General features: G+C 52.3%; 1 protein-coding gene across 1 annotated transcript; it reads left to right on the top strand.

Moving 5' to 3' along the window:
* Positions 1–3,151: 3,151 nt before the first annotated feature.
* LOC311220866 (adenosine 5'-monophosphoramidase HINT1-like) lies at positions 3,152–6,571 on the top strand (the record flags this gene model as incomplete). The annotated part of the gene is made up of 5 exons (XM_084304504.1): positions 3,152–3,297; positions 4,943–4,945; positions 5,122–5,227; positions 5,932–6,122; positions 6,547–6,571. 5 exons carry the CDS (start codon positions 3,152–3,154, stop codon positions 6,569–6,571), a joined length of 471 nt encoding a protein of 156 aa, XP_084160630.1.
* Between the last annotated feature and the right edge of the window lie 4,288 nt (positions 6,572–10,859).

Genomic DNA, 10,859 nt, shown 5'->3' with positions numbered 1-10,859 from the left:
ATCTGTGACAAGAAGTGGGAGATCGCTCCAGGAAACAAAGACCTGAAGCTCACATTGCGACGAACTCGATAGGTACCGTGGGTTAAGGTAGAGGCTCTCCCCTGAAGAACACTACTGCTGCCGAGAAGAACTAAAACCTCGTAGTTGGCTGCAACCCAACTGACGAGTGAGGCAGAGGAGTGAATAAGTGGGGAAAGACATGGGCCTCAGCCATTCCTATCGGTATTTGGGGGTTCTCGCAGTGATTTCATCCTGCGTAGCGACTCAACACCACCCCCACCAACCTTTTAAATGGACTTTAAGTCGATTCGAAGATCAACAGGTTATTGCAACCCAGATAACATCGGGGGGGGGGCCAAGCTTTACTTCTACACTATGTCAGCTGATCTCGAGGCCCCGATGCTGGGAATATATGGGATTTTATTTCTGCCCAAGTTCTAACCTGGGAAGGGGGTACTGTAAATGCCTGAACGTGTATTATTGTGCATACCGGGGGTGTGAAACCATTGCTACAGACTGGACACTCGGGGCTGGTCGGGATAAATTCTTACAAGTGGGATATGGGCTGCAAGCTTGTAACCGACAATTGGATCCCCGTTGCAGGTGGTGAGGGCATGGTATAGGGTATACAGAAACCTTCCACGGAAATAAAGAAATTTGCAAGGTTCTATATATAAATATAACAAACTCGGACGATACTAGCTGGGTACTAGGAAAAATGTCAGATTTTACGAACACGGAACAGATAGGGGAGGACTCATACTAATAAAGAAGGGAAAACCCGAGACTTCCAAGGTAGTCGGGCCTAATAAAGAGTTACTAGGGGAAGGTTTGGTTGTCCAGACTGTAAATATACCTGGGACTGCCCAACCTACTACAGTGTTTTCTAGTAAGTCGACAGAGTTATCCTTTCCCACACTGCTTCCAAACATTGTGAAAAAAAAAAAAAGAAAGGGGTCGTACCCGAGAGTAGTATGTGGAAAGTTATAAATGCTAGTTTCCAGGTACTAAATCAAACTAATCCTGAGATAACTGAAGGGTGCTGGCTATGTGTAAGTGTTAAGCCCCCATATTATGAAGCTATAGGAGATATGGGGAGGTCTGAATATTCAAATGAGTTAAATCCTTCCAAATGCAGTTGGGGTCAGGAAATCGGGATAACTTTGACTCAAGTTACGGGAAAAGGTAGATGTATCGGCACAGTTCCAAGAGATAAAAATGATCTGTGCCATGTCACTGAAAAAATGGACCAAACACACAAATGGTTAATTCCTGCAAATAACACTAGGTGGGTATGTTCATCGTTAGGAGTCACTCCTTGCATATCTTTAAAATTGTTTAGCACATCTCATGATTTTTGTGTACAGGTGGTCATTATACCAAGGATTCTATACCACACTGAAGAGTATATGTATACCCATCACACAGTGGCTGAATACCATCTGGTAAAGAGGGAGCCTATTACGGCCGTCACCTTAGCCACTTTAATGGCTCTGGGGGCTGCAGGTGCAGGAACTGGAATTGCTTCCCTGATAAAACAAAGCCAGGAATTTACTTCTCTACGCATTGCCGTAGATGAGGATCTGGCCCGTATAGAGCAGTCAATAACAGCTCTGGAAAAATCGGTTAGGTCATTATCCGAAGTGGTACTCCAAAACCGTAGAGGGTTGGATTTGATTTTCTTACAACAAGGAGGACTGTGTGCAGCCCTACGTGAAGAATGTTGTGTATATGCAGATCATACTGGGGTGGTAAGAGATACAATGACTAAATTGCGGGAAGGATTAGAAAAACGCAAAAGGGAAAATGAGGCTCGTCAGAATTGGTATGAATCCTGGTTTAATTACTCACCTTGGCTTACTACCCTGCTATCAACCATAGCGGGGCTCTTGTTGTTACTTACATTAGCACTGACTTTTGGACCATGTGTATTCAATCGAGCAATCACAGTTGTGAAAAGCCGATTAGAGGCAGCTCATCTTATGCTCGTGCGTGCTAAGTATGAATCTTTTGAGCAGGAGAAGGACGACGCAGAAACTTTGATGCTCAGCAAGCAAATATTGCAAAAATTCAATGAACAAAATATGTTAGAAAAAGAAACTTTGTGCATCACTTGTTTCATACACGTTATTATTAGTAATACTATTATCATAATGATTGTCTTTATTGTTATTGTTGTTATTATTATTTATCTGTCTTTATCTCAACTCACGGGCTTCGCTTTCCCGTTTCCCCGTTTCTCTCCCCATCCCAGAGAGGGAGGGGAGAGGGTGAGCAAACGGCTGTGTGGTGTACTGGGGGGATATGTGGAGGATTTTAATAATTCCATGTTTTACCAGCCCAATACACTCGGTTATACAAGGAATGCAAATACCTGCGGTACCTGTTGTGGGAATAGAAACGTTGTTTTTGCAGAGTTCCGCTGTTTAGAGGGAAGGAACGTGGTACTGAGATATGCTTGCAGTGATAAGAAAGCTTAGCAGGCGACCTCGTAAAATGCAGACAACCAGACTCCTTAGGACAATTAGGTGAAAATGGCGGTGTCAAGTCAGATAAGTGAAGAAACATTACCACATCAGATAGATTGTGAACCTGGATTACCCCCTCAGTGGGGAAACGGGGGAGGGTCCTGTCATCAAAAAGCACATAAACTGTGTTTTGGAACTAGTAGGCGCGCTCTCCTGCTTGTGGGGCGCCCGCCATTGCAATCAATCGCGAGTAAATTACTACTTCACTGAGATCCTCGCCTGAGCCTAAGCTATCGGCTACGGAGTGTTTCTCGCCCTCCCTTCCAACCCAAGCCACGCTATGATTCTATGAGCGGAGCGCCTGTTCTGTGGAGCTCGTTTCCCAGCCGTGCAGGGCCCAGATTCCCTCCGCGGAGCCGCCCAGCCCGTTTTCGGGCGCCCACTTCCTCCCTCCCGGTCGGCTCCCTCCGCGCCCCGAGGGCACGCGACCTCCCTGAGCGCCGATAAGCACCGGGTCGACGGGAGCGGAGCCGCCGAGAGGGCGGGGACAAGGGAAGAGGGCAGGCGAGGCAGCCAATCGAGGCGCGGGGGCGGTCGGCGGCGATCTGTCGGCCCAATGAGCGCCGCGGAGGGCCGGGCCGAGTGCGGGAAGCGAGGGGGCGTTGTACCGAGCGGGCGCCGTCATGGCCGACGGGATTGTTAGGGCGCAGGCCGCCTGGCCCGGTGGCGGCGCTGCCGCTGCTTTCGGAGCTTTCGGAGAGGTCGCCTGCAAGGGCAAGGAGGTCCCCGCCAACGTTCTCCGTGAGGATGAGCGGTCGTGGACGAGGAGGTAGCCGCGGCGTTGTTGTGCGAGTCTTTCCTTCCTTTCCTTTCCTTTCCCTCGGCCGCTCGCAGGCCCTCTGAAACGAGGGCCCGTCGCGGGTCCCGGGAGTGCGGCAGGGCGGGTGGTGGCCTTGCTGCGGGAGGGAGGGACGGACGGACGGACGGTCGGTCGGGGTCTCTCCGGCTCGTGGCGCTCTCTACTGCAGCGCCTCTAAAACGCCGCGCTTCTTCGGTGCCTGCCCCCGGGGTGCCACGGCGCGTACTGGGTCGCCGGCGCAGTCGGTCTCCTTGGGGGTTCGGACTGTATGCATATAGGCAGTGAGCATCGCAGTAGTGACCGTAATCAGTCGTTTCTGCGTAGCAGAAATGCAGGTCTTGATGCGCCTCGTGATAGCGTTCTAGAGACGCCCCGGCTCGGCTGTGCTAGGCTTTGGTTATGGCACCACCCCCACCGCGCACACGAGCGCGCGCTCTCTCCAAAGTGGCTTGTGAAAGGGAAGAATTGCAGCTTTTCCTAGCTTTCTTAAACACCTAGAAGCCAGTCAATCCCGCAGGCTGCGAGAGCTTCCCAGCTCTCATTTCCGTGCTGGAGGTGGACCGTGATAAGAGCACGCTGGCAAGGTTCACTGATGCTGGTGCGCCGCAACGTGCTAGGAACTAAGTGAGCAGCTGCTGAGAGTTATGAAAAAATTGCAGATGTTATCTGCAAGGTGTTAACTTTAAGTTAGTGTCCAGCATAACCGTTGTTGCTGTTTTTAAGTTTGAAATGCTAAAGATAGGACAGTTAGGGATTTCCTCTGCTTCTGACGGCAGGGTTTATCTGCAGCGTGGAAAACAGGCCCTTAGTGAAAGGGGCTGCGTTGCCCGCTCTGCGTGCTGACTCGTAGAATGGTTTGGCTTGGAAGGCACCCTTAAAGATCATCTAGCCCAACCCGCCTGCCGCGGTCAGGGACGTGTTTCACTAGATCGGGTTGCTCAAAGCGTTGACGCGTTGCTTGGAACAGCGCTTTCTTAATAGGTCTCGGTAATGTTGCAGCTGCCGCCCGTTTGGAGTATTGGAAGCGTTCAACTGCTCTCCGGAAACCGTGCTTGCGGTAGCGCCCCGCCTTTACGAAAGGGCGCGTTTCCTGTCTCCTTCGTGGTGAAGGCTGCGCGAGGAGTGTGCGTGTGTGTGTGTGTGTGTGCGCACGCGCGTCTGTTTTGACTCGGCCGTACTGGCTGCAGCAACGTATGTAACCTGAACGCTGTGCTTGATTGGAGAACCAGGCCGTTAACTTGAGTCTGATGAGTGACTTGAGAGCAGACAACCTACTCTGACCGCTCTTAGTGCGACGCGGTTCCTGGAGGACGAATTAGTTGCAGTTTCTCGCTTGGTCTTAATGGTTTCCTACAGGTTGGTGGTATTCGTGTTTCGAAGGTGATGCCTTGGCCTCGGTCTGGGGGTGTCTGACGTCGGTCCGGCCGTAACGGGCTAATTTGGAACGTTCCTTCCCCTGAGTACGTGGCGTTCTCGAGGACGGAGAGTTAATACGGCCTCAGCCGGATTACTCCAGGTTCTTTGAAGATGCCTTCCTGCCTCTGGCCGAGGCAATATTTGGACATAACCGAAGGACAGTTAGCCATTGTTTGCCGCTTGTGTGTCTTGTGCGTAGAAGGTAGAGAACTTTGCCTATTCAAAGCTTGCTTAAGAAGAATCGCTGTTTTGTCGTGCGCGTTTGGGGCGCCTGATAATCTGCTTCGGTAGGACGAGTTCAGTGGGGCATAGTGATTTGCTTAAGCTGTTGCCTTTCTCTGAAGCCGACTACGTTTTAACTGTTTACTCTTCCTCCAGTGCCTTGCGTTCCGTGATAGTTCGCCTCAGGCTCCAGTGTTTTTTCCTAGTCCTTCCTGAGAAGGCAGTTGTCCGGTTATGTGAAGCAGACGATTCTGGCGGACCCGTGAGTACTGTGGGAGCTTTCTGTTTGCTAGGCTGGCTGTACCTGTAACAGGTTTGTAACTTCCTAGACTCTTTCTCGTCCCCTCTTTTCCTCTGGGTGTTGCAGAGGGGCGCACAGTAGGCTATTTGGGGTTGTCCGATGCTGTAGTCTTTCGCCTCTAGCTTGTAATGGAGTTGAGCTTTTTGACTGAGAGCAGTGATATAAAGCGATGCTCGTCTCCAGCTACGCGCTTGCAGTGCAAAAAGCAGCGTTGTTCCGGCGTGCGGTCTGATGCCCGTTTTCACGGTTTCCGGACAGCGGGGGTGGTGCCTTGACTATGCAGAAGAGGGCTTGGGGTTTGGGCAGGTCAGAGGCGAGGAAAGGGAAAGCTGGTTGAGCGGCGCTTGGGTGTTTGTTTCGCTGTTAGCTATGCAAGTCAAGTTCCAAGGCTCTGTGAGCCCACGCAAGAGAAAAGGCACCGTGAAGCTTTTATTTTCCGCCAGAGTGGCTTACGTTGCCCGAAGCTATGACGGGGGCTTTAAGCCCCAAGACAAATTCAGCTTCTGTGACTGTTTGGTAGTCTGTTACTGTCTAGAGGGTAATTCAAAGAGCGGCGGTTGAATTGTGAAGGATTAGCTAACCGTGTTCTGTGGGTGGTTCTCCGCTCGCGTTCATTCTGTGCGTCGTGGCACAGCACGTTAGGTGACGTTATTTCCTTTTTCCAGCTTCTTGGGCGTTTCGTGGTTGTTGGCAAGAAGTGTGCTGTTAACCTGGACCTGACCAATGGATTCCGGATGGCTGTGAATGCCCACCCTCGGGCCCTTCAGACTATTGTGTACATCTACGTATTCTGGGTGGCGGTCAGTTGGGCCGGCCTCGCGGCTAAGGTTTTTGCACCGCAGGCGTCACTGCACGCGTACGGGTCGCCGCCGAATAGGTTTCATATGTTGCCCATCAGTCTAGCCCCTGTTGATGTTTGATTTATTATTTTTTTTTGGACGGCTGTCTGTGGAGGGTAATAAAGAGCTTTTGAGCAGCACTTGCACAATAAAGATGGAGCATGGGGATATCACCTCTGTCTTGCGTGTCTTACCGATGGAAATAGTTCCGCAAGTTAAAACGGCGTCTCCCTGGAGCGCACGTGCGTAGAATGTTTTGGTCCGTTGACAGTGTCGTGTAGGTGGTGGTTTGCCCATTCATTTGGAACGTGAAGCTAGAAGCGCTCGGCGGTCCTGTGGGTCTCCGTCTTCCTAAGACGATCTAGGATGTGCTGTGTGTTTGAGGCCTTGCTATCTTCCCCCTGCTCCCGAATAAAAGCGTGCCCTTTTATTGCGAAATAGCCGCGTTGAGGACTGGCAGATGTAGAACCAGAGAAGAATAAGGTTGGAAGAAAGCTTCCAGGCATTGTCTGTTGTCTGCCCCTGTCCCGAGGAGGAGGCAGAATAAACTCTACCGGGTGTAATTTCTGACAGGTGCTTGTCAGCCTGTTCTTGACTACCCTAGGAGTTTTGCTACCGCTTTCTTTTCGGTCCTCCTCGTGGGTTTCACAACTTTGAGAAGGAATTCCTCCCACAGGATGTAGAAGGCTCTGGGATGCTTGAGTCGGCTTCTGATAAGTTCGAGACTCGGCTGACGTTCTCTTTATTTTTTTTGTATTTATTTTTAGTGTTTTTTTTTTTTTCCCTAAACGAAGTCCGTTGTTCAGTAACTAGAAGAAGGATTAGCTAAAGGCACCATAAGGCTTTTAAATGCGATCACCTCTCGTGCTTTGTTAGACCTCTGGCTTCGCTCTGCTCCTTGTTTAATCGCGATTACATTCAAGGCTTACTGGAGCGTGGGAACGTTAAAATGCTATTAAATACTCTTAGTGTTTGAAACTTGCTAAATGAAATGATTTTTGTGACTCCGTTCCTCATAAAGAAACTTGATTCGTTAGCCAACCACTAGAACAGGCTGCCCAGAGCTGCATCCAGCCTGGCCTTGAACGCCCCCAGGGATGGGGCATCCACGACCTCCCTGGGCAACCCGTTCCAGTGCCTCACCACCCTCTGAGTGAAAAACTTTCTCCTAATATCTAACCTAAATCTCCCCTGTCTTAGTTTAAAACCATTCCCCCTTGTCCTATATGATCCTTCCTTGATAATAATGATTATTATTATTAATTAAACAATTTAACTAAAGGGGAAAAGAAAGGGGGAAAGGGAAAAAAGGAAAAAAACAAAACAAAGGCTACGTGGAAGTAGTGCAGAGGAAAGAAATTACTCTCTACTTCCCACAAATGAGCGATGCTTGACCACGTCCTTGAAGCAGGGCCTCAACGTGCGTAGCCGGTGTTTGGGAGGAAGACCGACGTTTTCACAACGAGAGCCCAGCCTTCCCCTCTTCTTCCTGTTTCCACCTTTTATTGCTGAGTGTGACATCATACGGTATGGAATATCCCTTTGGTTGGTTGAAGTCAGCTGCCCTGGTGATGTTTGTCTTCTTGCTTTTTTGCCCACCCCCTAGGAGGGTTAGAGAGAGTCCTGATGCTGTGCCAGCGCTGCTCGGCAGTAGACGCAACACTGGTGTGATACCACTGCTGTTCTAGCTACAAGTGCAGAGCACAGCACTGTATGGGCTGCTGCAGGGAAAGTTAACGTCCCAGCCAGACCCAGTACAGGCCGTTGCCCCTTGTCCTATCCCCACTAACCACTGCACGGAGGGTGGCGAAATCCCACTGTCTCCCACGCTGAAGATATTTGTAAACATTGATAAGATCCCCTCTCAGTCTTCTCTTCTCCAGGCTGAACAGACCCAGGTCTCTCAGTCTTTGCTCATAGGGAAGATGCTCCAGGCCCCGTATCATCTTTGTTGCCCTCCGCTGGACTCTTTCCAGGAGATCCTTGTCTTTTTTTGTACCGGGGAGCCCAGAAGTGGACACAGTACTCCAGGTGAGGCCTGCCCAGGGCAGAGTAGAGGGGGGGATCACCTCCCTTGACCTGCTGGCCACGCTTCTTTTAATGCACGCCAGGATCCCATTGGCCTTCTTGGCCACCAGGGCGCACTGCTGGCTCGTGGTCAACCTGTCGTCCACCAGGACCCGCAGGTCCTTCTCCGCAGAGCTCCTCTCCAGCAGGTCATCCCCCAGCCTGTACTGATACATGCGGTTGTTCCTTCCCAGGTGCAGGACTCTACACTTGCTCTTGTTAAACTTCATTTGGTTTCTTCCCGCCCAGGTCTCGCTGAATGGCAGCACAGCCTTCTGGCGTGTCAGCCACTCCTCCCAGCTTTGTATCATCGGCGTACTTGCGGAGGGTGGACACTATTCCCTCATCAAGGTCGTCGATGAAGATGTTGAACAAGACCGGACCCAGCACCGACCCCTGGGGAACACCGCTAGTCACAGATCTCCAGCCGGACTCTGCGCCACCGATCGCCACCCTCTGAGCTCGGCCAGTCAGCCAGTTCTCAACCCACCTTACCGTCCACTTGTCTATCCTACGCCTTCTCAGCTTTGCTAGCAGGATGTCGTGGGAGACAGTGTCAAAAGCCTTGCTAAAGTCAAGGTAGATGACATCCACTGCTCTCCCTCCATCAACCCAGCTGGTGATGCCATCATAGAAGGCTACAAGGTTGGTCGAGCACGATTTCCCCTTGGTGAATCCATGCTGACTACTCCTCATAACTTTCTTCTCTTCCAGTGGCTTGGAGATGGCATCCGGAACAAGCTGTTCCAACAGCTTTCCAGGGACAGAGGTGAGACTGACCTTTCCAAGAGCTCCACATCCTTCTTGTGCTGGGGGCCCCAGGCCTGCACGCAGTATTCCGGGTGGGGTCTCCCAAGAGCAGGGTAGAGGGGGAGAATCTCCTCCCTCTCCCTGCTGGTCACCCCTTTTTTAATGCAGCCCAGGACTTAGTTGGCCTTCCGGGCTGCAAGCGTGCGCTGCTGGCTCACGTCCAGCTTCTCGTCCATCAGGACCCCCAAGTCCTTCTCCGCGGGGCTGCTCTGAAGTTCTTCTTCTCCCAGCCTATAGAGATACCTAGGATTGCCCCAGCCCAAGGTCAACGCCTTGCACTTATGGCATCCCTTCCCTCTATTGTATCGACTGCACCGCTCAGCTTGGTGTCATCTGCAAACTTGCGCGATTCCGTCGTCTATGCCATTGCTAAGGGTGTTGAAGAGCACCGGTCCCGAGCCCGACCCCTGAGGGACGCCACTTGTGACCAGCCTCCGCCAAGACATAGAGCCGTTGGCCACAACCCTTTGGCCGCGACCAGCCAACCAATTCTTTATCCACCCAACAGTCCATCCTTCAAAGCCCTACCTCTGCAATTTAGAGAGAAGAATGTGGTGAGGGACCACATCAAAGGCTTTGCTCGGTCCAGGTAGCATATCCTGTCCCAGGACTGGTTTCAGCCGTAAACAACAAACAGTTATGAAGAGAGATGTAGCTTTGTAAATATTTTTGTTGCCTTGGGTGAATTGGTGTCTGGTCACATTGATTGGCCCACGTGGTAGCTGGGAGATGGCCGACGGGGAGGACTGAGATGTTAAAGCTGCCTGTGGTTGCCTGCCCCCAACCCCGTCCCCGTGGGCCATCCCGATGGCAGTAGCGCCCTCCTGGAAGCTCAAACTGAAGCGAGCGTATTCTGATGTCATTATCCTCCAAGCCTGTCAGAGAGGCAGAAGCGCTGTGGCCTCCTCAGGCAGGAACTGCACGTGTGGGGACGGCCGCGTCCCTGCCGCCGTGTCGGGCCAGTTTGAGCTCCGCTCTCCGTGCGGCTGCAGGGCACCGCGGACCACGCTTGGGCAGCCTCGGGGGACGCTGCCTAGTTTTCCAGAAGCTTCCTCCCCAGCTGAGCAGAAACCCAGTTGTGATGTGTCAGGGCTGAGCGCAGGCTTTGTATTCCTTCCCGCCACCCCCTGCACGGGAGGTGCAGCTTTCCCCCTCGGAAACACCAGCAGTTGAAGTGGGGCTCTCAGGGAAGGTTGTGGAGCAAGTTCTGAAAAGGTAAGGCCTGCCCTGGCAAAAGCGGGGATTTGCCTGCAGGGAGCAGCGCCCAAAAGCCACCAGCGCGTTTGGGGTGGAGCTGATAGGGTCATAAATAACGCTTGGGGCTACGAGCGTGAGGTCCCACATCTGGTCCGGGGCAATCCTAAGCACAAATCCAGGCTGGGCGGAGAATGGATTGAGAGCAGCTCTGAGGAGAAGGGCCTGGGGGCGTTGGTTGATGAGAAGCTCGTCAACCGGAGCCGGCAATGCAACGTGCGCTTGCAGCCCGGAAAGCCAACCGTATCCTGGGCCGCATCAAAAGGAGGGTGGCCGGCAGGTGGAGGGAGGTGATTCTCCCTCTCTGCTGCTGTGCTCTTGTGAGGCCCCACCTAGAGTAAGTACTGTGTTCAGCTCTGGGGTCCCCAGCACAAGAAGGACGTGGACGTACTAGAAGGCGTCCAGAGGAGGGCCACGAAGATGACCGGGGGCTGGGGCACCTCTCCTAGGAAGGCAGGCTGAGGGAGTTGGGGTGGTTCGGCCTGGAGAAGAGAAGGCGCCGGGGAGACCTTGGAGGGGCCTTCCAGTACCTAAAGGGGGGGGGGCCCTACAGGAAATCTGGGGAGGGACTCTTTGCCAGGGAGAGGAGCGATAGGGCCAGGAGTAATGGTTTTGAAGTCAGA

The sequence above is a fragment of the Netta rufina genome, assembly GCF_964035555.1.
Source record: "Netta rufina genome assembly, chromosome: W".
NCBI lineage: Eukaryota > Metazoa > Chordata > Aves > Anseriformes > Anatidae > Netta > Netta rufina.
The sequence above is the reverse complement of the archived record's forward strand: the minus strand, read 5'-3'. Positions and strand labels throughout refer to the sequence as shown.